This window comes from Dasypus novemcinctus, chromosome 12, assembly GCF_030445035.2.
Source record: "Dasypus novemcinctus isolate mDasNov1 chromosome 12, mDasNov1.1.hap2, whole genome shotgun sequence".
Taxonomy (NCBI): Eukaryota; Metazoa; Chordata; class Mammalia; order Cingulata; family Dasypodidae; genus Dasypus; species Dasypus novemcinctus.
The window spans coordinates 20,771,044-20,798,831 of record NC_080684.1 but is presented as its reverse complement, the minus strand read 5'-3'; the positions used below and the strand labels follow the sequence as shown (position 1 = coordinate 20,798,831).

The 27,788-nt window shown below is 40.8% G+C and overlaps 1 protein-coding gene and 1 non-coding gene across 3 annotated transcripts in view; one reads left to right on the top strand and one right to left on the bottom strand.

Annotated features, from left to right (window-relative positions):
* KANSL2 (KAT8 regulatory NSL complex subunit 2) overlaps positions 1-3,485 on the top strand; it is a 36,018-nt gene extending 32,533 nt beyond the window's left edge. For both annotated transcript variants that reach the window (XM_004468357.5, XM_071218813.1), the window contains one exon: positions 155-3,485. In XM_004468357.5, coding sequence (XP_004468414.1) covers positions 155-286 — 132 coding nt within the window. In that variant the 3' untranslated portion in view covers positions 287-3,485. The remainder of the gene's footprint in view (positions 1-154) is intronic.
* A 13,907-nt stretch (positions 3,486-17,392) lies between these two features.
* LOC131280795 (U6 spliceosomal RNA) lies at positions 17,393-17,499 on the bottom strand. Its single transcript, XR_009188469.1, has one exon. It is a non-coding gene; the product is annotated as a U6 spliceosomal RNA (small nuclear RNA).
* Between the last annotated feature and the right edge of the window lie 10,289 nt (positions 17,500-27,788).

Here is a 27,788-nt window from a genome sequence, read left to right as displayed (position 1 = left end):
CAGGAATAGTTACATATGGGGCAACTGCCCAAAGTTATTTTATTTCTGCTAGTTTATTCTTGTTGCTCCTGAAATATGGGCATTAAGTCATTTTCATGCTTTAGACCACAGTGAATGAATTTGTAACCAAAGTGCCTTTATTTTCTTTTAATAGAGCCAAATGCAGATGGCTGGAGATGGTTGCAGATCCCAGGGATCTCGAAATTCTGAGAAAGCTTCTACACCATTGTCTAAAAGTGGAGTGGCTACTGCAAACGGGAAGCCAGAATATTCTTCTGTCAGTTGATAGTTTGTTTTGGTATTCTTTGACTGGAGGGGTTGAATTTCCGAACTTTTCAAACAAGTGTTTCTGACCATCTCTCACTAAACAAGAGCAGTCTAGACTACCTTGTTTTTTTTTCTGGTCTATTGAATGCTCTAGTCATACATAAAACCATATTTTGTGGGAATAGATAAACAGTGTCCAAAAGTTGTGAGTTTCCTCCCTCTCGGACAAGGAAGAGAGAGAGGAGTTGATTCTTGTTGGAGCTGCTGGGATAAGAATTAGTATTTGGAACTAGGCCTAAGAGGAAAGAGACATCTTTGTGATGGGATTTCTAAGTATTGGACAGGTATCCACATAAATGTTTATAAGTGGTACGCTGGGATATTGATGGACCCAGTGTCTGGTTAACTGTCTAACAGCCTGTATTTTAGCCTTTCTTCACCTGTGAACCCCCTCTTCCCACTGAACTCTGAAAAAATAGTCCACAGATCTGGGCCCTCCTTAACTAACGATCTTCTTGAGTCTGTCCTATGTAAATTTCTCTAGTAGCTATCTTATGTAAGATACAGTAAAAATGTATGTATATAGTTTCTATTAAATGTTAAAGAAAATGTTATGAAAATGTAAAACACTGAATCACCTAAATTGAATGCATGTTTTATTTGTATTTTAGAGTATCTGTCTTTTTTTTTTCCTGGGTCTTAGGGAATTGTCTCTGATGGGAAAGGGAAAATAGGATAGATGTACTTCATCTCAAGAAGTAAATAAGTTTTCAGTAACTTATTTTGGTTGTGGTTTGGAGGATAAGGTAAAGATCTGGAAGTAAATGAGAAGGGTGGGATTTCCTTATTAAAGCCAGCCAGTTCCAATTATCTTCCCTTTTTTCACCCTCTTTGTGCTCCCCACTCCTATTTCTGTTGCACAGTTAATGTCTGGTTGTCATCTCTCAAAATTTTTTAGGGCTAGGAATATACATAAAACATCCAGAGAGATTGAGCCAATGCTGGATCACAGAGATAAGCATTAACTGTTGCCACAAAATTTCTAGATCAATTTGATGCTAAATCTTAGGTAGGGTTGTAATATATAGAAATTCAGTTAGGGTCAAGGTTATATTTAGTGCGTATCCTAATAGTTATCTACTAATATAATGCATTGTAGGAAGGAGGCCAAAAGATTACCTTTGAACACTGAACTGAGGAGCAGAGAAGGGTTTGCAATTGTACCATCATCTTGGCTTTAGTTTAAGCATTTACATCGAGACTGGTTGTAAGTAACTCATAGCAGGCCCATCAGAAGCACTCCTGGGGGAGATCTCATTAAATAGGTTTTCTAATGATGATGGTTTTCAATCTGGGACCCCCGCTGCTTTCTTGACATCCTAGTCTGGAAGTTTTTACATTTAATCCATGAGGATGAGCTTTACTTCTTACACAGCTATGCACAAGAACATACCTGATCCTCCAGTAAGATAGAGACTGGGTGTTCAGGTATCCTTACATTCTTAAATTATATGATTTACAGACCACTAGCATTCAGAGCACCCAAGATGATTATCGTTAAATGTAAATTTACAGGCCCTAAGGTGCTCCGAGGCCTGGGAGGCCAGGGAATTTGCATTTTACCAAGCACTCCAGAATAGATGGTTATTCAAGATTGCAAACTTTGGTATTTTGAGGTATGGTGACTTTTGTCAAAGGCCTTTTGTAAGCACTCTCCAAGGTCCAAGGAGAATTGGAAATCCAAAGGTGAGGGAGCTGGAGGCTGTCAGTGTGCCTGTAGCAGGTCCTTTTGAAAGGAGATCTGAGTGGCAAAGCCCATGGCCACTGCAGTCTGCTTGTGCCTGGCTACCCACTTCACTATGCATGTTCAGAGAGCAGTTGCCTCACGATTCCTGAGGTGAAACTTGGAAGGAGGTTAGTGAGGTGAATTGCCTTCCCGGTTGCTGCAGTTTGTGTTGGGGTTGTAAAGGATAGTCATCTCCCTACACTAATTCCCTTCATCCTTTCACTGTCATGCTGGTAGGTCTTGGTGGTATGACTCTAACCTTCATTGCTAATGAATCTTGAGCCCTTTGTAATAACCCTTCACAGGCTGGGTCTGCACTTTTCATTCAGTTAAGGTTGGGTAAGGGAGTAACAAGCTACACATGTGGGAGGTAGATTACTGACCACACAAAGGTGTCCATGTTTTGATACCTGGAACCAGTGAATAAGTTAATTTACTTGGCAAAAGGGACTTTGCAGGTATGATTAAGGTTGAGGGCTTTGAGATTGGGAGAGTAGCCTGGATTGTCCAGGTGGGCCCAATTTAATCACATGAGTCCTTAAAAGTAGAGAACCTCTCCAAGCCTTGGTCACAGAAATGAGAGCATGAAAAGGAATCAGTGCCTCTTGCTGGTTCTTAGATGTAGAGCACTACATGCAAGGACCAGAGAGAGGTCTGTAGGAGTTAGGGGTGGCCCCTAGCTAACAGCCAGCAAGCGAACAGATCTCAGTCCTATACCACATGAAACAGGATAATGTTAACACCTGAAAGCAGGAATTGGATTTTTCTAGTGAGACTCCAGAAAAGAACACAACCTGCTGGTACCTTGATTTTAGCCAGATGAAACCTGTATAGGACTTCTGACTTAGAGAACTGTAACATCATAAATCTTTTTTTTTTTTTAGGATTTTATTAGAGAAGTAGGTTTACAGGAAAGTCATGCATGAAATAGAGTTCCCAGGAAGCAGACTTGGCCCAATCGATAGGGCCTCTGCCTACCACATGGGAGGTCCACGGTTCAAACCCCGGGCCTCCTTTACCCGTGTGGAGCTGGCCCATGCGCAGTGCTGATGCGTGCAAGGAGTGCCTGTGCCACGCAGGGATGTCCCCTGTGTGGGGGAGCCCCATGTGCAAGGAGTGTGCCCGTAAGGAGAGCTGCCCAGTGTGAAAGAAAGTGCAGCCTGCCCAAGATTGGTGCTGCACACACGGAGAGCTGACACAACAAGATGACATGACAAAAAGAAACACAGATTCCCGGTGCCGCTGATAAGGATAGAAGCGGTCTCAGAACACACGAGTGGACACAGCAGACAACAGAGGGTGGAAGGGGAGAGAAATAAATAAAAAATAAATCTTAAAAAAAATACAGAGTTCCCATAGACACCCTATCGACAGCTTGCATTAGTGTGCAAATTTGTTAAAATTGAAAGAATAAATTCATGTTTTAAGTCACTATTTTTGTTAATTTGTTATGGCATTAACAAAGAAACTAATACGCACCCAAGTGTATTGCCTAGTGTGGTTTGAAGCTGTATGTACCCCAGAAAAATGTGTCCTTAAATTTAATCCATTCCTGTGGTTGTGAACCTATTGTAAGTAGGACTATTTGATGGGGTTATTTCAGTTAAGGCGTGGCCCAGGGTGGGTCTCAATTCTCTTATTGGAGTTCTTTATAAGGGAAATGAAATTCAGAGAAGTCTACACAGAGAAGAAGCTGTACATCAGTAGAACCCAGAAGAGAAGGGAGAGACCAGGAGACAGTGCCGTGGGGCTTACCATGTAACAAACTAAGAACCAGAGATTGTTAGCAGCAGAGCCGGAATGCCACCGTCTATGGGAAGAAAGCATCACCTTGATGATGCCTTGATTTGGACTTTGTCCCAGCCTCAAACCTTGAGCCAGTAAATCCCATTGTTTAGCCTGACCCATTTCATGGTATTTGCTTGAGCCACCTAAGAAGCAAAAACACCTGGGTTCTTCCCTATCCCTTTGTGTAAAAAGCCTTATTTCTTCCTGCTAATCAGAATCAGTTATCCCTGCTAGGATAGTGGCTCCTTACCTACTAGCTCCAGGAAACAAGTGCCCTGGTGGTGGCTGTAGCTTGTTCAACTGGACCTTTGCCACATGCCCTGGGAAGAGTGCATCCCCTTTTGGACCAGGACCTGTAACCTTTCATAGCCTGAGGTTCTATGGTTTGGAATCATAAAATAGCCAGGGGGGGGGGTCACTGGGAGTGATGATAAGTAGGGCCACTGTTTCTACTCCTTTGTTCCTAAATCTGTATATTCTTTCCAGTGGGACATAGTGCTATATAGAGTTCTCTGATTTAGTGCATATATAATGTCCTGATGTTGGCCCCTGTCCTTGCAAAGTATTTCCTCCAACTTGGTGCTTCCAGTGCTCTGAAGTCCGTTGCTTTGGGGTGGTACAGTATGTGATTTGTCACACCTTCTTTGTTGTGACCAGATTCTATGTGGTGTGGACTTTCACGGCCACAGTTCTGGCTAAGGCAAAATCCATACCCAGAATAGGCATCCCTGTGAGGATGTACTGCTGGCCCTTCTAGGATGGAATGGGCTGACATACCTGATTTAACACCAAGAAGCTCGTTTGTATACTTCAGAAATAGTGTCACATCTAGGCTCTTATCAAGAAATAGTGGGAAGCAGATGTGGCTCAAGCAGTTGGGCTCCTGTCTACCGTATGGGAGATCCAGGGTTCAATGCCCAGGGCCTTCTGGTGAAGGCAGGCTGGCCTGTGTGGTGAGCTGGCCCACACGGAGTGCTGGCCTGCGTGGAGGGCTGGCCTGCGCAGAGTACTGCCCTGTGCAGGAGTGCTGGCCCACATGGAGAGCTGGCACAGCAAGATGATGCAAGAAAAAGACAGAGGAGAGACAACAAGAGACACAGCAGACCAGGGAGCTGAGGTGGTACAAGAGAATGATTGCCTCTTCCACTCTGGAAGGTCTCAGGATTGGTTCCCAGAGCCACCTAATGAGAATACAAGCAACACAGAACACACAGCGAATGGATTCAGAGAGCAGACAATGGAGGGAGGGAGAGAAATCTTTTTTTAAAAAAAGTGTCATATTAAACTGTGTTGCTGGCAGGATAGATATTTGGAGACACCTGTAGCTAGGTTGGTGGTAAGTGGGAGTCTGCCAGCAGAGCCTCCATCTTGTTACTATAGCCACCCTAGTTCCGGGGAGGCTGATGAAGGTGTAACATCAAGAAATTTCGTCCACTTTGTTGTTTGGTGCCCTTTCAGTGGATAATGCTTTCTCATGGCCATATAGAGTTACTGTGATTCTAGCAATGAAAGAAATTATATCATTGATGTGGAGGCAGTGGTCACTGTAGGTTCTGAGGGCTTGGAGAGGGAAGAGCAGGTGAAATATGGGGGCATTTTTGGGACTTACGAATTGTCCTGAATGACACTACAATGCCAGATACAGGCCATTACATATCTTGCCATAACCTACAAAAAATGTGCGGAAAAGAGTAAACTACAATGTAAACTATAATCCATGCTTAGTGGCAATGCTCCAAAATGCTTTCATCAATTGTAATGAATTGATTACATTACACTACTACTTCCTGTCTTTTTCTTTTCTTTTTTCCTAATTATTGAGCTTCTCTTCACAAGAGCCCTAGATCACAGTAATTCATATATACAATATACGGTACTCCCACACATCCACCATAAAACCTTTTCCCTTCCACGGCGATAATCTTTTAACTTATTCATATCGTATTTACTGAAACTGATGTATAGACTCCGAGACTATAGCTTTCAAACAAGGTGACATCTGTGCTTACATTGTGGTCCATACTTTAGGCTATACAGTTTTCTAAATTTTTTAGTTATCCTATGTTTTACATTATGGTTTACATTATTAGTCTGTCGTCCCCTATATGTTTTTGGTGTAATATTACATGTTTTATATCCATCCTTGTGTACTCTCGCGAAACTCCTCTCTTGCCCCCACATTTACCTTGGTTCCATCCATTCAACATCCATTTTCCCCTCCCCTTGGGGCCCACAGCGACAGCCAATCTCCATTTCGCGAGGAGCCATGTCCAGAGATACTTGCAGCAGTGTTCAGGGCCTGACTTGCTCAACTGCCCTAATGCCCTGGGAGCCACCCTTTCTCTCGAGAGATACAGTTTCCTCTATTTGATGGCATTAGTCCTCCCCAGGATGTGGGTCCACCCCCACTCTCATTACTTGGGTCTCTACCCAATGGTACAACCCACCCTGGCAAAATGAGCATTCAGACATTCCCCAGGAGTCCGTCCCGCGTCAGACCATCCCCTCCGAGCATCCTAAACAGGTAACCCTCCTAATTATATTTTGATACGGTTTTCTCAGCATTTTACTCTCAACCAACACCTGACACTCTCCTATGTTCGTATGTTGCCCCTCCCTCCCCCCAATTTTTTTGGCAATATTACCCATCCGCCCATCCCCAGCCCCCCTCAAACCCGCAAAGCCCCACCCAAAGGCAACACCTTGCCCCCATTTTATCTCTTCTTTGTGCTCATACTTACCACCAGCTCATCATAGATTCCACCCCTGCAGATGTCAGCTTACATCCTTCCTCCAACCTCCCCGATTTCCTGTAAGCCTATCTTCCAGTCTCTAGCTCTCTGAGGCAGCTTGCTTATTTCATATCATTGAGGTCATGTAGTATTTGTCCTTCAATGCCTGGGTTGCTTCACTCAACATAAGGTTCTCAAGATTCATCCATGTTATCATGTGTGTTTGTAGTGTATTTGTTCTTAAAGCCGAGTAGTATTCCATTGTGTGTATATACCACATTTTATTGATCCACTCATCTATTGATGGGCATTTGGGTTGATTCCAACTTTTGGCGATAGTGAACAATGCTGCTATGAACATTGGTGTACATATATCGGTTTGTGTCCTTGTTTTCTGTTCTGCTGGGTATATACCCAGCAGTGATATTGCTGGGTCATATGGCAAATCTATGGTTAGTTTTTTGAGAAACCGCCAAACTGTCCTCCAGAATGGTTGGATACTTCTGCATTCCCACCAGCAGTGGATGAGTGTTCCCCTTTCTTCACATCCTCTCCAGCATTTGTATTCTTCTGTTTTTTTCATAGCTGCCAATCTTATGGGAGTAAGATGGTATCTCATTGTATTTTTGATTTGCATTTCCCTGATAGCTAGAGATTTGGAGCATTTTTTCATGTGCTTTTTAGCCATTTGTATTTCTTCTTTGGAGAAGTGTCTGTTTAAATCTTTTTCCCATTTTTTAAATGGGTTGTTTATCTTTTTATTTTCAAGATATAGGAGTTCTTTATATATGCAAGTTATAAGTCTCTTATCAGATATATGGTTGCCAAATATTTTCTCCCATTGTGTGGGTTCCCTTTTTACTTTCTTGACAAACTCCTTTGAGGTGCAGAAGGCTTTAATTTTGAGGAAGTCCCATTTATCTATTTGTTCTTTTGCTGCTCGTGCTTTTGGTGTGATATTCATGAAGCCATTTCTTCTTATAAGGTCCTGTAGATGTTTCCCTACACTGCTTTCCAAGGTCTTTATGGTCTTGGCTCTTATATTTAGGTCTTTGATCCATCTTGAGTTGATCTTTGTATAAGGTGTGAGATGGTAATCCTCTTTCATTCTTCTACATATGGATATCCAGTTCTCCAGGCACCATTTGTTGAATAGGCCATTCTCTTCCAGTTGAGAGGGTTTGGTAGCTTTATCGAATATTATATGGCTATATATATGAGGTTCTATATCAGAACTGTCAATTCGATTCCATTGGTCTGTGTGTCTCTCCTTATGCCAATACCATGCTGTTTTCAGTACTGTAGCTTTGTAGTATGTTTTGAAGTCAGGTGGTGTGATTCCTCCAATTTCGTTTTTCTTTTTCAATATGTCTTTGGCTATTCGGGGCCTCTTTCCTTTCCAAATAAATTTCATAGTTAGTTTTTCTAGTTCCTTAAAGAAGGCTGTGTTGATTTTTATTGGGATTGCATTGAATGTGTAGATCAGTTTTGGTAGGATAGACATCTTAATAATATTTAGTCTTCCTATCCATGAACAGGGAATATTCTTCCATTTATTTAGGTCTTCTTTGATTTCCTTGAACAGTCTTGTATAGTTCTCAGTGTGTAAGTTTTTTACATCTTTAGTTAAATTTATCCCTAAATATTTGATTTTTTAATTTACTATTGTAAATGGTATTTGTTTCTTGATTTCCTCCTGATCTTGCTCATTATTGGTGTACAGAAATGCTATTGATTTTTGCGCATCGATCTTATAACCTGCGACTTTACTGAACTCATTTATGAGTTCTAGAAGCTTTGTTATAGATCTCTCAGGGTTTTCTATGTATAGGATCATGTCATCTGCAAATAATGAAATTTTGACTTCTTCCTTTCCAATTTGAATGCCTTTTATATCTGGTTCTTGCCTCAGTGCTCAAGCAAGTACTTCTTAGACAATGTTAAATAGAAGGGGAGAGAGTGGGCATCCTTGTCTTGTTCCTGATTTTAGAGGGAAGGATTTTAGAATTTCTCCATTGTAAACAATGTTGACTGTAGGTTTTTCATATATACTCTTTATCGTGTTCAAAAAATTTCCTTGTATTCCGATCTTTTGGAGTGTTTTTATCAGGAAAGGGTGCTGTATTTTGTCAAATGCTTTTTCTGCATCTCTAGATATAATCATGTGATTTTTTTCCTTCAATCTGTTTATATGTGTATTACATTGATTGATTTTCTTATGTTGAACCATCCTTGCATACCCGGAATGAATCCCACTTGGTCGTGGTGTATAATTTGTTTAATGTGTTGTTGAATATGATTAGCAAGTATTTTGTGAAGTATTTTTGCGTCTAGGTTCATTAGAGAAATTGGTCTGTAATTTTCCTTTCTTGTGGTGTCTTTGTTTGGCTTTGGTACTAGGGTAATGTTGGCATCATTGAAGGAGTTAGGCAATGTTCCTTCTGTTTCGATTTTTTGGAATAGTTTCAGCAGGATTGGTGTTAGTTCTTTCCAGAATGTGTAGAATTCACCTGTGAAGCCGTCTGGCCCTGGGCTTTTCTTAGTTGGGAGGTTTTTAATGACTGATTCTATCTCTTTACTTGTGATTGGTTTGTTGAGATCATCAATTTCTTCTTTCATCAATATGGGCTGCTTATGTGTTTCTAGGAGTTTGTCCATTTCCTCTGAATTGTCATTTTTGTTGGAATATAGTTTTTCAAAGTATCCTCTTATGATAGTCTTTATTTCTGTGGGGTCAGTGGTGATCCCTCCTTTCTCATTTCTTATTTTGTGTATTTGCGTCTTCTCTCTTTTTTTCTTTGTTAGTCTTGCTAAAGGTTTGTCAATTTTGTTGATCTTCTCAAAAAACCAGCTCTTGGTCTTGTTTATCTTTTCAAGTGCTTTCTTATTTTCTATTTCATTTAGTTCTGTGCTTATCTTTGTTATTTCCTTCCTTCTTCTTCCTGTTGGATTACTTTTTTTTTTTTTCTAATTCCTCCTAATGTGCCATTAGTTCTTCAATTTTTGCTCTTTCTTCTTTTTTGATATATGAATTTATGGCTATAAATTTCCCTCTCAGTATTGCTTTTGCTGCATCCCATAAATTTTGGTATGTTGTGTTATCATTATCATTTGTTTCAAGGTAGTAATTGATTTCTTTTGAGATTTCCTCTTTGACCCACTGTTTTTCTAAGAGTATGCTGTTTAATTTCCAAATCATGGTGTGAAATCTGGGCCTCTGGCCCTTTCAAATTTCCAGCTTCACTCCACTGTGGTCAGAGATATTATTTTGTGTGACTTCGATCTTTCTGAATTCATTAAGCCTTTCTTTGTGGCCTAGCATATGGTCTATCTTGGAGAATGATCCATGTGCACCTGAGAAAAATGTATATCCTGCTGTGTTTGGGTGTAATGATCTATATATGTCTATTAGATCCAGCTCCTCTAATATACTGTTCAAATATTTTGTTTCTTTAGTGATTCTTTTTTGAGATGTTCTGTCCAGATTTGATAGTGGTGTATTAAAATCCCCCACTATAATTGTAGATACATCTATTCTTTCACTTAGTTTTTCCAGCGTTTGCCTCACGTATTTAGAGGTGCCCTTGTTAGGAGCATAAATATTTATGATTGTTCGATCTTCTTGACAGATTGTCCCTTTCACTAAAATGTAGTATCCTTCTTTGTCTCTCACAATTGTTTTGCATTTAAAGTCTATTTTGTCTGATATTAATATAGCTACTCCTGCCTTTTTTTGGTTGTTGTTTGCTTGTATGATTGTTTTCCAACCATTTACTTTCAGCCTCCATGAGTCTCTGGGTCTAAGATGTGTCTCTTGTAGACAGCATATAGATGGGTCATATTTCCTTATCCAATGTCCCAGTCTGAATCTTTTGATAGGTGAGTTTAATCCATTGACATTCAGTGTTATTACTTTCAAGGAATTATTTGTGTTAGCCATATTTTGATTAGACATGTGTTTGTCATATTTTGTCTATTGTTTTTTTTCCCTTCTTTTTTTGTCTTTTTTGTTGCTCTTACACTCTCCCCCAACTCTGCCTGTCCTGTTTTTTCCTTTCTTCCTGCAGAACTCCCTTTAGAATTTCTTGAAGGGGAGGTTTCTTGTTGGCATACTCTTTCAATTTCTGTTTGTCTGTGAATATTTTGAACTCTCCATCATTTTTGAATGCTAGTTTAGCTGGATAGAGTATTCTTGGTTGGAAATTTTTTCCTTTTAGTGCCTTGACTATATCATACCACTGCCTTCTTGCCTCCATGCTTTCAGATGAGAAATCAGCACTTAATCTTATGGAGCTTCCCTTGTATGTGATGGTTTTCTTTCCTCTTGCTGCTTTTAGAATTTTCTCTTTGTCATGAGCGTTGGATAATTTGACAAGTATATGTCTTGGGGTGGGCCTGTTGGTGCTTATGACGATTGGGGTGCGCTGTGCTTCTTGGATATGTACATCTGTCTCTTTCAGTAGATTTGGGAAGTTTCCAGCCATTATTTCCTGCAACACTCCTTCTGACCCCTTTCCCTTCTCTTCTCCTTCTGGTATGCCTATAATACGTATGTTTGAGCATTTTGCATTGTCATTCAGGTCCCTAAGTCCTAGCTGGATTTTTTCTATCTTTTTATCGACCAGTTCTATTATCTGTTTGATTTCCAATGTACTGTCTTCCACATCACTAATTCTCTGCTCTGCCTCTTCTAGTCTGCTGATATTTGCTGCAAGTGTATTTTTGATTTCTTGAACTGTGGTGTTCATTCCCATCATATCTGTTATTTTTTTGCGTATGTCTGCAATTTCCCCTCCAAGTGTTGTCTTCATGTTGTTAACCTCTTCCTTTACTTCATTAAATTTGTTGGTGATAAATGTTCTGAGATCTTTAATTACTTGTGCGAAGTTCTGCTCCCCTCCTGGTTTTTAGTTTGTTCATTGGATTCAGCCACGTTTTCCTGATTACTGGTTTGGTTTGTAGATTTTTGTTGCTGTCTGGTCATCATTTTATCTTGACGGGTTTAATCAGTTCCTTAGCTTCTTTGTCTAGTCTTGGGGATTAATTTGCTGTTGTTTTTGCGTAAATGTTATATCTTCTCTTTGTTACTTTGTTCTTCTTATTCTAATTTCTTATTGCTGGTTGAGTTCACTTTAAAGGAAAGTATTAGGGCCAGGGAAAGGCAATTGTGTAAGCAAGGAAAAAGTGTAAAGTAGTATTGGTGATGAATGTTAACAGAGGAACAATATGAGATCTGGGAGGATGCATAATAGATTCATGTAAGTTGTGTAGAGTTACAGCAGTAAGTAGAGTACCAATAATGAGGTAGTCGACTGAATATGGGAGGAATATGGTATGAAGTAAAAAAGCTATTGTTTTCGTGAGAGAGGGAAAGAGAAAAGAAAGGCAGTAGTTTCAAGAGGGATAAAAAAGACAGAAAACAAAACAAAGGTATTAGATTTAGAAGTTAGACACTTTGGGGATCAAAGAAAGTGAGGTGAAATATGGGAGAGACAGTAGATGATGGGAGATATCAAGATGTAGGGGAAAAGGGATAGTGTAGGTAGCCAAAATCAATTCACACAGAAATTAGGCAGTGGAGGACGAGGAAACCCAGCAAATGTGAGGTGTTCCCTGCAGCACCTATTGTATAATTAAGATAAAATAAAATAAGAAGAAAATGAGGGACAAGAGAGAGAAAAAAAAAAAAAAAAGAGAAGAAAGGAAGAAAGAAAAAGGGGGCGGGTAAAGGGAGGGAAACAAGTAGGGAAAAGAAAAGAAAGATATAGAACAGCCACAATAGCAACAACAACAAAAAAACCCTAAATAACTGGGGAAAAAAAAAATACTTTGGGGAATATGCTAGGAGAAAAGACTAGGAGATAATTCAATGTTAGCAATCAGGAAATTATATAAAATAAAAAATAAAATAAAATAAAAATAAAAACAAAACAAAGCAAAACAAAAAAGAAAAAACACAAACATTGAGGGCTAGGACATTCAAGGACCTCAGATGGACCTCAGGGCGTGATGGATTCAGGGATGAAAGTCTGAGATATTGAAGACTCAAGAGGTGTGAGTCTCTGGGGTGTGGGCCACCAGGGTTTAGGGGACTCAGACCTGGCAACCTCAAATCCAGTTAACAGGGAGCCTGGGAGCACCGCAATGCAACACAGCCTTCAGGGATCCCCGCAGCTGGGTGCCAGCCCTATGGGTGAGGTCACATCCGCAAACTCTATCCTATGTGTCTGAACCCCGCAATTCACTCACTCACTGGGGTCTATTCTGTGGATGTATCACCAATTTGACTTCCGGACCCCTCCCACCCTGTAATCCCCTGGAACAGCCACCTGGGGGCACCTCTACACTGCAGCTAATTTAATGGCGCAGATCAGTAGCCAGGCCTGGGGGTGGCCCTCCAGCCAGAAACGCCGATAACAGTCCAAAACCGAAATTCCCACAATTCGCAAAATATTCCCCTAATCGGCTTCCAGATGTCTCCCACCCTGCCAGACCCTGAAACAGCCTCCTGGTGACGTCTCTTTATTGCTAGCAATTTAAGTCTGCTGCAGATCGGCAGCCGGGCTTGGGGGGGGCGGGGCTCTAGGCGGAAGCGCTATTGTTTGTGTCCACAATAAAAAATTCCCCACTTCGCAATAAAACGCCCCTTTGTCTCCCCAAATCGGTCTGCAAAGGCCTCCTGTCCTGTTAAACCCCCAATAGCCCGCTCAGGGCTTATGAATTCCCCAGTACCACAGAGCCTCCAGAAATCACCGCCTCAGCGCCGGTGCCATGGCTCCACCCACACCAGGAGGGAGCGTCCTGCGTGCAGCTCCCACCTCTGTGTAATAGAGTCTCAATTATATCTTATAGACGAATTTTCTCTGTTACCTTCCCACCAAATCGATGTCCAGACACCTCCTGCCCTGCAAAAATCCCGAAACAGCTTGGTCCCGAAGAACCTCCAACGCTGCCCAGCCACTTCTTTGCAGGAGAGATTATCAGGTGCTCTCACTCAGCCACCATCTTGCCCCGCCCCCCCGGAGTTCTGCCATTTTTGACCCTGCCATGTGACAGAAAGGAGAGGCTCAAGCATCTGAGGCCCCAGGGAACCATTTGCAGTTGAAATCAGGAAGAAAGCTGAGCAGCCAAGCCTGAGAGAATAGGCCTGGTAAGAGACAAGTTGTATGGCTGGTTGTCCTCAACTGGGCTCCAGGAGACACCCTGGACAGGAAGGCCAAGTCCAGGCAGAGATTGTCCACCATCTTGCTCCAACATGTGGCAGCTGACTTGGGTGAGAAAGCACCTCTAATGGTGCCTTGAGTTGGATTTTTCATGGCCTTGAAACAGTAAACTTTTACCCCAAATAAAGAGCCTTTATAAAAGCCAACACATTTCTGGAACTTTGCATAGGCAACCCTTTGGCAAACTAAAACAGCTAAGTGCTGCTACCTGGCTTCTATTATGTGCGAGCTCCATTATCCTAGTGGTTTTTACTGAGCTCGGTCCTGGCCTGCAGATGAGAAGCAACAATGAACTTCTAAGTAGTATTGGTATCCCTCTCACCAGTGCATTCCTGATTGCCTTGGTGAATGGGGGGTATTCTGGGCCCTGCCATGGAATATAATCCTCTGGCAGTTCTTTTGGCTTCACATAATAGATCAATTCTAGCATGCCCTTCTCCTCGTATATGCTTTCTGCCAGGGCAATTCATTTTTCTGAGTGTTGGCCATCACTTTTTCCAGGTTTCTAGGAGCCACCCTAGCAGTGAGTTCGCCCAGTTCCCTGGGGTCCTTGCCAGGGTGTTGTATTAGCCAAAAGGGGTGCTGATGCACCAGCAATTTGCTGGTTTTTATAAAGGGTATTTATTTGGGGTAAAAGCTTACAGAGTCCAATTCAAGGTTGCTCTTTCACCAAAGTCAGTTGCTGCATGTTGAAGCTAGATGGTCTCTGATCTCTGCCTGGTCTCTCCTTCCTTCTTCCTCTTAAGGCTCCGTGGTCCCAGTTTCTTCTGATCTCAATGGCATAGGGCTTGTCTCTCTTCCTGGGACTCATTTCTTTCCGGGTTAGCTCTTGTCTCTTTACAAGATCAACTGTAAACTACCAGGCAAATGGCTCATCTCTCTTTCTGGGGCCTCTGCTGTGTCTAATGTAGCTCTCTCTCTTTTCTTGAGTATCTGCCTCTGTGTTCTCCTTGAGTGAGTGTCCATTTATATAGCCCACCAAGGGGGTGGGGACTCCACCCTGCACGTCCTAATGAAGTGGTCGTATCAAAGCCCTAATCTTTACATAGTAATCAGGTAAACGTAGAATATTTGAATTTAATACAATCCAATGTCAATGAATTCTTGCTTATCTAATCTTAGGTTTTGATCTCCTTTGATCAAGCATCTTCAAAATCCAGTTCCAGGATATTCTGTAGGTCCTATCAGCATATGCCAACTAATTCTACAGCTCCTTTGGGGTACAATCTCTTTCCTCCCTTCTCAGATCCAGTGTATTTCCAGGTGGGTTAGGTTGGGATTCAACCCTAGTTATTGATGATGAGGGAGATGAGGTGGAGGCTGGTCTGGGTTAGGAGAGAGAGGGGGACACCTGTTTTATGGGGAGAGGCCTCTGCTGTGCTTTTCTGCATGGGGGAAGTGCTAGCTCTTGCTGAGGATGGGTGGGCCACCTCTGTAAGCTTTGAGGGGTCAGAGGAATCTGCAAAGCCAAAATCCTTGGGGGCTTCCACCCAGATATCACCATCCATATTTTGGGCCCCAGATTTTCCCACCCTGGCCCTAATATTAGCATAACAGCACTGCCCTGGTTCAGCATTTAAGCTTCTCTGAAGCTCTTCAATTTACTAAGTCCTTACCATGTTTTCAGCTATGTCAGCTTTTCTGCTGCAGGTAATAAGGGCCCCCTTTTAAGGTACTGAGGAGCCTCTTTAGCTTTCCTGCATAACCTTAAGCTGTTTGTTAACTGCCTTGTTTTCTCATTATTCCTTTGTGGGGTATCAAAGTTAGAAATAACTAGCCAATTCCCTTGTCCTTTTTTTTTTTTTTAAAGATTTTTTATTTTATTTATTTATTTATTTATTTCCCCTCCCCTCCCCCGGTTGTCTGTTTTCTGTGTCTTTTTGCTGCGTCTTGTTTCTTTGTCCGCTGCTGTTGTCGTCAGCGGCACGGGAAGTGTGGGCGGCGCCATTCCTCGGCAGGCTGCTCCCTCCTTTGCGCTGGGCGGCTCTCCTTATGGGCGCACTCCTTGCGCGTGGGGCTCCCCTACGCGGGGGACACCCCTGTATGGCACTGCACTCCTTGCGCGCATCAGCACTGCGCATGGGCCAGCTCCACACGAGTCAAGGAGGCCCGGGGCTTGAACCGCGGACCTCCCATGTGGTAGACTGACGCCCTAACCACTGGGCCAAAGTCCGTTTCCCTCCCTTGTCCTTGTAGGCATTGTTTCCCCCATATCTTTCAAAGGCCTGTATGCGGAAGTAAACTAGTTTATGGATTTTCTTTTTTTTTTTTTTTAAAGATTTATTTATTTATTTAATTCCCCCCCTCCCCTGGTTGTCTGTTCTTGGTGTCTATTTGCTGCGTCTTGTTTCTTTGTCCGCTTCTGTTGTCAGCGGCACAGGAAGTGTGGGCGGCGCCATTCCTGGGCAGGCTGCACCTTCCTTCGAGCTGGGCGGCTTTCCTCACGGGCGCACTCCTTGCGCGTGGGGCTCCCCCACGCGGGGGTCACCTTTGCGTGGCACGGCACTCCTTGCGCGCATCAGCACTGCGCATGGCCAGCTCCACACGGGTCAAGGAGGCCCGGGGTTTGAACCACGGACCTCCCATATGGTAAACGGACGCCCTAACCACTGGGCCAAAGTCCGTTTCCCCTATGGATTTTCAAATGAAATTAATTAAGAGTGCTGTGTACAAATCAAGTTTATATAGTAATAATTTTTAATTTGTTTTAATAAAATGGTGGAGCGTGGTTCTGACTGGATTCCCAGCCCTACTGCGTGGTATTTACGGGAGAGGTAGAAGAGACTAGTGAATTTGGGAACAAACTCATCACAAACTTGGGAAGCCTGGTGACCAGTATGTGGCTGTCATAAAATCCAACAGCCAGGGTTGATGGGATGGGTCATAGTCTCAATTGGCTTGAAATCTATCCCAGTGTTTCCTCTAAGAGGAAAGAAGATTTTCTGGATTTCCTGTTCTTTCATTTTCCTAAACTTTTGGGACCCCCAACTGGGTCAACTGCCCTGATCTTACATTTGCAATGGGATTGGTCACTGGCTATAACCACAGGTCACCAGGTCTGTCACCATGCTGGCATCATCAGGCAATACCACTGGGCCTCACTGGGAAGCCCCTCTGGATGGTTCTGTCTGAATCAGTGTTTCTAATCGACTTTTCTGGAACTGGTTTACTTTGTCCAGTTTGACCAGGCATCACTGAAGCTTCTGAGCCAAAGATGTTGGGATGGGAGTAGTGGGTAGAGAACTGAGTAGTACAGTTTGAAAATGACTTCTTTCTTCTTCCCAAATCTTATTATGTCCCTGCTGTTGATTAGCTATAGCTACCTGAAAATCCTTTATTTTTTTTATTTTTATTTTTTTTAATTTGTTATTATTTTTTAAAATTACATTAAAAAAAATATGAGGTCCCATTCAACCCCACCGCCCCCGCCCCCCACTCCCCCCACAGCAACACTCTCTCCCATCATCATGACACATCCTTTGCACCTGGTAAGTTCATCTCTGAGCATCACTGCACCCCATAGTCAACGGTCCACATCATAGCCCAGACTCTCTCACGTTCCATCCAGTGGGCCCTGGGGGGATCTACAATGTCCCAAAAATATGGAACGCTTCACGAATTTGTGTGTCATCCTTGCGCAGGGGCCATGCTAATCTTCTCTGTATCGTTCCAATTTTAGTATATGTGCTGCCGAAGCGAGCACCTGAAAATCCTTTAAAATGTCCTACTTATGTTTCACAGCTGACCAAAATGGAAGCCTATAAGTTATTTACTATTATCTTTCTCTTCTACTTTCCACATCCCGGATGATCACTATTTGCTCAATTCTTCCTTCATAATAACCACTTGAGTTTGTATCTTTTCTTCAACTTTACTGACACTACCTTATTTTAGGCTATAGGTTGCAAACTGGTGACCTTTGGTTCAGATTTGGCAATATTTAGTTTTCGTGTAGTTTTGAAAAGAAAAAAAAATTACATTAAACATTTCTTGAAAATTTGGAAGATCCAGCTATATGGGGCCACATTCTTGTATTCTTGCATAAGAACAATTGATTGGAGTTCAGTAGTGGCTGTCTTTTTATTTTTTATTTTTATCCCACTATCTTCTTGCTCTCCAGTGGCTGTCTTTTTTTGAGATAAATCATGTGCTTTTTATTTTCCACAGTTACCACCATTCCCTATTGTCTTAAAATCTACCTGTTTCACTCATTTGTGTTTCACATCTGGTTCCTGCAGGCCACTGGAGTATGTGATCCCTGGTTTAGGCCTGCATCCTTTCTTTCTGGAGAAAGGCAACAACCTCTTAACTGGTCACTCAGTCTCAAATCTTACCCTTCTTTAATCTACAAGTTTTACTCTTCTTTAATCCATATTACCACCAGAATGATCTCTCTAAAACAACCTTAGGAAAACAACAACAACACAACTTTTATCTTGTCATTCCTCTGCTTATGTCAACCCCTGAACTTCAGTTACTTTATTGTTGTCAAGAAACTGTGAAAACTCTTTACCATGGCATTTAAGACCCTTCGCCATCTGACCTTATCTGTTGAAAGTCATCTCGAAACTTCCTTTCCCTTACATGTTACTTTCCAACTTAATTCAACTTATTTGGATTTATTTGGAAAGGAAGCATTAAAATATGGTCAAGTGATTGGGTTTGAAGTCTGAGGGACCTGGAATGGAATCTGGTTTGCCACTAATTCTGAGAACAATGTAACCTTGAGTTACTATCTCTCTAAGCCTCAGTCTTCTCAACTGAGAAGTAGGGATAATAACACCCACCTGAAAGTATTGTTGTAAGGATTAAATGATAAACACATATAGTTATGGCTAGCACATAAACTCTCAGTAAATGGTATCTGTTATAATTATTACTTATTTTAAAAGTATCAGTTCTCTCTTTTCAGCTCAGGCATCACCTCCTCCACACGTCAGTGATTGGCTGGTGCTGATACTAGACAAATACAAGCAGAATAGCAAGTCCAACTATGTCTGTGGCTTCATTAATTTCTAAGGGAAAAATACAGTTCTTTAGACAAAATAGTAACTCAGTCTTCATGTTTACAGCTAAACATTTAATTCAATGAGTTACTTTATCATTTAAAAGTAAATTTTAAAGTGTCAGTGCCTATTTTTGAAAAATATATAAATGGAATTATATCGTATGTATTCTTTTGTGTTCTTGCTTCCTTCTGTTAGCAATGTTTGTAAGATTTATTCACATTGTTGCATAAAATTCTTTTCAATTATTTTCATTTCTATATAGAATTTCACTGTACTGATTATATCACAATTTATGCATTCTATTGTTGAAAGGTAATTGAGTTGTTTCTAGTTTTTTACTAGTTCAAACAATTCTGCCATTAATATTCTTGTATACAACTCCTTGTGTACATGTGTATATATATATATATAATATTTCTATGGTGTACTCAGGAATGGAATTTGGATCATAGGGCTGGCATATCTATACTACATATATACATATCTAGATAATGTAAAGCTAGTTTTCCAAAGTGGCTTAACTAATTTACATTCCTATCAGCATGCAACCCTTTCTTCCTTTTCTCACTATGGAAAGTTGATTAGCTACCCTAGAAAACAGCATGTTCTTAATCTTAATCTCATTCCTGTGGGTGTGAACCCATTGCAAATTGGACTTTTAGAAGATGTTATTTTTGGCTCAACTGAAATAGTATAGGCTTTAATCTAGATTATTGGAGTCTTTTTAAAAAGCAGAATCAAATTCAGACAAAGAGAGAGAAAGCCATGGGAGGAGTTCCAGAAGAGAAAGGAGAAGAAACCTCCTTGTGCACTGCCATGTGACATAAAAGCCCAGCACCACAGATTGCTGGTCAGCAGGAAGACACCCTACAAGGAAGCTTGCCTTCCAGCCTCTGAAACTGTGAGCCAGTAAATTCCTGTTGTTGAGCCAAAATATTGTGTGGTCTTTGTTTTAGCAGCCAGGAAAGTAATACAGCTAGTATCTGAACTTGTCCCCCCACTTTCTTTTCCCCTGCAGTCTGAGTTGTTTTTTTCTGCAGTCCCACAGCTACAATATTAGTTTCAAGCTGGTCAGGGTGGGGGAGAGAGTGGGGGATGTGAGGAGCAAGGCTGGCAACAAGGCTTTCATTGAACAATTTGGTTGGCTCTTGTTTGGATGATTTTTGTTGGTGGAGGACAATTTGATCCATTTGTTGAGAGGTGGTGGCAAAAGGTCAGTTGTTTTAAGGTCAGGCATCTTAAAAGATGGATGTCTACTAGAAAAAAGAGAAATATTAATATAAAAGGTTGTGTGTTAGTCAGCCAAAGGGTGCTGATGCAAAATATGCAGAAACTGGTTGGTTTTTATAAAGGGTATTTATTTGGGGTAGGAGCTTACATACCAGGCCATAAGCATAAGTTACTTCCCTCACCAAAGTCTATTTGGAGCAAGATGGCTGACGACATCTGTGAGGGTTCAGGTTTCCTGGGTTCCTACGTTCCTGGGGCTTGTTTTTCTCTGGGTTCAAGGTTCCTTCCTTCCTGGGGCTGGCTTCTTTTTCCTCCATGTGCTGACTTCCCGGGGCTCTAGTTTAAGGCTTCAGCATCAAATTCCAACATCAAAACTCCAACATCAGAAACCCCCAACTCTATTCTTCACCATTCCTTTCAATACCCTAATCATAACTCAGTCATGCCCAGGTACAGATCAGATTACAAGAATAATCCAATATTTCTTTTTGGAATTCATCAATTATATCAGACTGCTACAGGTTGTATTAAAATTAAGGGTCTGGTAGATGAAAATATTTCTGTTATGTGGCACTGCTCCTTGCATTTCTTGATACTAAGATGTACATGTGGATGCTCTGCACAGACATGATTATTTCTCATGTAAGGGCATGTATGGCTTGAGCATTGTAACAGATTTCTTTAGTGACCCAGAAGTGGGCCTGCCAGGGAGAAATCCAGCCCATGCATGTCTGCTGTAGGGATGAATCCTTTGAGAAATATGTCACATCATTTGGCTTTAGCACATGGTGCTCCTTTAGATCTTGGGGAAAAGGACAGCTGCAAGACAACGTAGATGTCAATAAGGACTTGGGCCATCAGGTTTTAGTTTTCAGCAACATCAAGTCAGGAGGGTGAGAAACAAGATGGAAAACATCAGTTTGGAGAGTTATAGCCTGATATTGAAGGAAATGAAGAGAATAAAAAAATTGGTAAATGTTGATCATATGTGCAAGATGACAAGATCCAATCCAATTTACAGGTAAGCAACAAAACCATGCAGTTAATGGCAATTTACAAAGCGAAGGCAAAATAGTTCAAACAATGAACAGGAGCAAAATCTCCTCTTCACACCCACAGGAGTGTGCTATAGTTTTCTATTTTTAAAAAATTTATTGGAATATATCACTCACAAATAAATATACATAAACAGTAAGTGTATAGTAATAGTTGCAAACCTAACAAAACATACCTAACACCATACAAGGCTCTCATACTTCACCCTACCACCAATACCTTGCATTGCTGTGGAACATTTTAAACTAATGATTAAAGAACATCCTCAAAATACTACTACTAACCAAAATATTTTCCCCCCAACCCATTCTATTATTATTATTATCTCATTTATACATGAACATACGTAAACAATAAGTGTATAGTAAAAGTTGTGAACTTACAAAGCAAAATACATCATATAGGGATCCCATACATCAACCCCTCCCCACCACCTTGCATTGTTGTGAAACTTTTGTTACAAATTATGGAAGAACATTGTCAAAATCTTACTACTAACAATAGTCCTTATCTTATATTTGGTGTGTTTTTTTCCTCTAGCTCACCCTATTATTATTTAAATGTATTTTTAGGACAGAAGTTGTAAACCTACAAAACAATCATGCACATGTGCAGAATTCTCATACACCACACCACACCATGGGGGAACATTTTTCACAGATTATGAGACAACATTTTCAGAATATTACCATCAACCATAGTCCATTGTGTATGTTTGACACAGTGTTTCCATACTCTCTGTATTAGTCACCCAAAGGGGTGTTGATGCAAAATACCAGAAATTGGTTGGTTTTTATAAAGGGTATTTATTTGGGGTAGGAGCTTACAGACACCAGGCCATAGGCATAAGTTACTTCCCTTACCAAAGTTTATTTTCACTTGTTGGAGCAAGATGGTTGTCATGTCTGTGAGGGTTCAGGCTTCCTGGGTTCCTCCTTTCCTCAGGTTTCTCTCTGGGTTAAGGGTTCTTCTCTTCCTGGGGTTTGCTTCTTCCTGGGCTCCAGCATCAAACTCCAACATCAAAACTCCAACATTAGGAATCCCTAACTCTGTCCTTTGCCATGTCTTTTATCTGTGAGTCCCCACCTACCAAAGGGTGGGGACTCAACACCCTAGTGGCACAGGAGAAGAGGTTTACATAATTACTTAAGTAAACCTCTGAATCCAATATAATCTAACATGCCCAGAGGAAAAGATCAGTTTGCAAACATAATCCAATATTTCTTTTTGGAATTCATCAATAATATCAAACTGCTACACTCCCCCATTATCAACACAGTACATCTTTGGCATAGATGCATGAATATTACATTATTACTGTTAACCACAGTCCATAGGTCACTCCAGTTGTATTTTTCCCATGCTACTTCACATTCCCACCTTCCTGTAATAGTGGTGTACATCTACTCTAGTTCACAAAGGACACTTGCATCTGTACCATCAACCACAATTTTCATCCACCTGAGTTTACTGTGTTATTAGTCTCTAGATTATTCTCCAGCATTCTGTCAATTGGCATTTACATCCCTAGGCTACCCTTTTCAGCCACGTTTCCATTTATAAACCAGCTATTACTCACTATAATGTGTTACCATCTACTCTATACATTTTCACACTTTTACAGTAAAGTTAATTTAAACTTCTACATACATTAAACATCAGTAGTCCATCTCAGTCCTCCTCATCTCCTTTAAGAATCCACCACCTACCACCAGGTCTTGAGGATATTTTCCTACATTTTCTTCTAGAAGCTTTATAATTCTTACTTTCGTATTTAGGTGTTTGATCCATATTGAGTAAATTTTTGTGTAAGGTGTGAGCTAGGGTCCTCTTCCCTTCTTTTAGCAATGGATATCCAGTTCTCTCAGCACCATTTGTTGAATAGACTATTCTGCCCAAAACTGGGTGAGTTTGACAGGCTCGTCAAAAATCACTTGACCAGGGAAGCGGACTTGGCCCAGCGGTTAGGGCGTCCATCTACCACATGGGAGGTCCGCGGTTCAAACCCCAGGCCTCCTTGACCCATGTGGAGCTGGCCCATGAGTAGTACTGCTGTACGCAAGGAGTGCTGTGCCACGCAGAGATGCCCCCACGTAGGGGAGCCCCATGTGCAAGGAGTGTGCCCTGTAAGGAGAGCCACCCAGCATGAAAGGAAGTGCAGCCTGCCCAGGAATGGTGCTGCACACATGGAGAACTGACACATCAAGATGACACGACAAAAAGAAACACAGATTCCCATGCCACTGACAACAACAGAAACGGACAAAGAAGACGCAGCAAATAGACACAGAGAACAGACAACTGGGGTGGGGAGCAGGGGGAGGGAGAAGGGGAGAGAAATAAATAAAAATAAATAAATCTTAAAAAAAAAAGTCACTTGACCATAGATGTGAAGGTTTGTTTCTGAACCATCAATTCAGTTCCATTGGACTATGTGCCTGTCTTTTTGCTGGCACTATGCTATTTTTACCACTGTAGCTGGGTAATATGATTTAAAGTCTGGAAGGGAGAGTCCTCCAACTTTACTTTTCCTTTTTAAGGTGTTTCTAGCTATTCAGGACCCCTTACCCTTTCAAATAAATTTGATAATTGTGTTTTCCTTTTATTTAAAAAATACTGGTGGAATTTTTATCAGGATTGCATTGAATCTGTATATCAATTTGAATAGAATTGACATCTTAAGGATATTTATTCTTCCAATCTCTGAGCATGGAACGTTTTTCCAATTATTTAGGTCTTTTAAAATTTCTTTTAACAATGAGTTGTAGTTTTCTTAATGTAAGTACTTTACATCATTGGTTAAGTTTATTCCTAAATATTTGAGTTTTATCTGTCATATTTTATTTTCACCACTCTTTTGACACTTTTAGTTACTTTTATTGATATAATCTTCATTTCTAGAATCTCTTCCAGGCATCTCTTGTCTTTTCTTTTCTGGCTGTAGCACACCCTTTAGTATTTCCTGCAAAGCTGGTTTCTTGGTTAACAACTCTCTGCTTCTGTTTCTCTGTAATATTCTAAACTTGCACTCATTTAAAAAAATTAATTTATTGAAGTATATCACTCATACATAAACATACATGAACAGTAAGTGTACAATAATAGTTGTGAACTTTCAAAATAAACATATATAACATCATGCAGGACTCTCATAACTCACCCTACCACCAACAACTTACATTGTTGTTAAACCTTTTTAACTAACGATTAAGGAGCATTGTCAAAATATTACTACTAACCAAAGTATTTTTCCCCAACCAACCCTATTGTTATTATCTTGATATCATTTATATATGAATATACATAAACAATTAAGTAAAAATGTGTAGTAAAAGTTGTGAACTTACAAAGCAAACATGCACAGCATCATATAGGGGTCCCATACATCAGTCTTCCACCAACACCTTGCATTGTCATGAGATGATTGTTATAAATTATGAAATAATATTGTCAAAATCTTACTACTAATCATAGTCCTTATCTTATATTTGGTGTGTTTTGCCCCAATCCACCCTATTGTTATGTTTTAAATAAATATTTTTTATGACAGAAGTTGTAAACTTATAAAACAATCATGCATATGTGCAGAATTCTCAAACAACACCCCTCTATCAACACACCACACTGTGGTGGAACATTTGCTACAGATAAGATAATATCATCTATTGTTACCCTGTCCATAGTGTACATTTGGCTCACATTTTCCAATCTGCCTCATTATCAACACAGTATATCTTTTGCACAGATGCAAGAATATTATATTATTGCTGCTCACCACAGTCCATAGGTCACTCCAGCTATATTTTTCCCCACGCTTCTCCACATTCCCAACACCCTGCAGTAGTGATGTACATTTGCTCTAGCTCACAAAAGACACTCTTGCATCTGTACCATCAAGCACAATTCTCATCCATCTCTTGGTTTACTGTGCTATTCAGTTCTTAGATTATTCTCTAGCATTCTGTCAATTGGCATTTACATACCAAGACTACCATTTTCAGCCACATCCCCAATTATAAACCAGTTGTTACTCACTGTGTGTTACCACCCACTCTATATATGTCTACACTTGTACAGTAAAGCTAATTAAAACTTCTATAGGGAAGCAGACCTGTCCCCATGGATAGGGCATCCGCCTAGCACATGGGAGGTCTGCTGTTCAAACCGTGGGCCTCCTAGACCCGTGTGGAGCTGGCCCATGCACAGTGCTGATGTGTGCAAGGAGTGCCGTGCCATGCAGGGGTGTCCCCTGCATAGGGGAGCCCCACGCACAAGGAGTGTGCCCCATAAGGAGAGCCACCCAGTGTGATAGAAAGCACAGCCTGCCCAAGAATGGCTCCACACACATGGAGAGCTGACACAACAAGATGCGCAACAAAAAGAAACATGGATTCCTGGTGCCGCTGATAAGGATAGAATTGATCACAGAAGAACACACAGTGAATGGATACAGAGAGCAGACAACTGGGGGGGGGGGAGAGGTAAGGGGGTAAGGGGAGAGAAATAAAAAAACCCCAAAACTTCTATATACATTAAACATCACTAGTCCATCTCAGTCCTCCTCTTATCTCCTTTAAAAATCCATCACCTACCACCAGGTCTTGAAGATATTTTTCTACAATTTCTTCTAGAACTTTTATGGTTCTTGCTTTTATTTTTAGGTTTTTGATCCATTTTGAGTTAATTTTTGGATAAGATGTGAGATAGGGGCCCTCTTTCCTTTTTTTGGCTATGTATATCTAATTCTTTCAGCACCATTTGTTGAATGCATTATTTTGCCTGAGCTGTGTGGGTTTGACAGGTTAGTAACAAATCACTTGACCATACCTGTGAGGATCTGTTTCTGTACCATCACTTTGGTTCCATTGGCCTATGTGTCTGTCTTTATGCCAGAACCATGCTGTTTTTACCACTGTAGCCAGGTAATGTGATTTAAAGTATGGAGATGAGGGTTTGCTTTTTCCTTTTTATGATGTTTCTGGCTATTCAGGACCCCTTACCCTTTCAAATAAATTTGATGATTGTGTTTTCAATTTTTTTTTTATGATGGGGAATGTTTATCAGGATTGCATTGAATCTGTGTGGGAAAATAGCTTGAATTTGAATGTGGGAACCACAGTCCATAGGTCACTCCAGGTGGGAACCTGACTTGAAGTTGAAACATTTCCATAATGCAGATTAAAAAGTGTGAGCTTAGGAACACCGGCCTTGACTAGATGGAACACTGTCTGGTCAGCATGAAAATTATTTGCATGTGGAGGCATTTGAACTTTGTTTGGCCTGTTCCCTAGTATTGCATGTGCTGCAGCTTTAATAACAAGCAGCCTAGAAAATAAACATAGGTAATTACTGCTTTGTAATTTCTAATAAATACAATGTGAAAACTAGGTTTGAGGCTCTCACTTCCAGAAGCTGTTGAGCCCCCTGGTCCCATCTTTATTTTCTCTCTTGTGTCTTTCTTTCTGTCCTTTTATTTCTTCAGTTCTGCACTGCCTTCCCTTCATGCAAACCTATTGCTGAGCTGGTCTCAGAAACTGGCACCCGAACAGGGACTCTAGGGGAAGAAGAATTGCTTTGAGTGAAATTAAAGGTGTTGTCATGACACAGAGCCCCAAGTGGTTTAGAAGGCCTTCCAAGTCCTCAGTAAGTAAGGACACTCTTGGGTATTTAGCAGGGTTATGATGGGAAATGGAGACAGTTCACCCATATGTCTGTCTCCTAAATCAATTCCTCAAGGTAAGAGGAGCCAAGACCAGTGAGTCTCGTATTTTAGAACTCTTACAGATTATAGAAAAATATTGCTCAATGTTCCCAGCAATAGGAAGTTTAGAATTATGAGATTAGGAAAGAGTAGAAAAAAGAGTTTAAAAATTACATGTACAAGATGTTTTGTTCCCTCTTATTATTTGGCCCACTTGGACTATTATTAAATCTGTTTTAATACTAAATCTAAAGTTGTTTTGCCTTCAGCTCCTTCATTAATTGACTTTAGAAAGTCACTTTCCCCTCCACTGACACCTCCTGCTCCTCCTATACCCAGAGATGCTCAACCAGCCAAAGTTGTCAGCTTTACAACAGGGCATCTTGCAGGCTAGAAAGGAAGGAAATCATGTGGAGCTGCTTGTGTAAGGGAAGGTTAACTCACAAATACAATGACCCAACAGGCAAAAGTGCTAAATAAGGCCCTTGTTAGTGAAATCATGCTTGTAAAAAAAATTCTCTGTTAAAGTGTTGACTAAGATAAGGAAAATATTCTGGCAGCAACTGTGCAAATCCCCCTTATGCTGCCTCCATGATAATGTGGCTGTGGGCTAGTGGGGGCTAATAGAATTAGCTGCTAGAAGAGGAGGAAAATATGGCAACATTGTTGTTCTGTTTTGTTTCCATCCTGATTCTGATTGGGCCTATTTAGCCAAATTAAAAAAATTAGTACAAAATTTTTATCAAGTCGTTAAAAGGAATTTTCAGTTTTGAATCAATAGCTTACTCCTGGACTTCAAGTCTTAGTGTAGTCTTAAAGAGTAGTAATCCAAAAAAATGTGTGTTAACTGTCTGTCTAAACTGCTAAATAAGAGCTTAACTGCATTTATCCTGCTCAAGTTATCCTACCTGGTTGCTGATTACTAATAAAAGTGTTTCCAAGAAGCTTGCATGTTCAAGCAATATGGATTCTAGAAGAAATCTTTTTTTTTTTTTT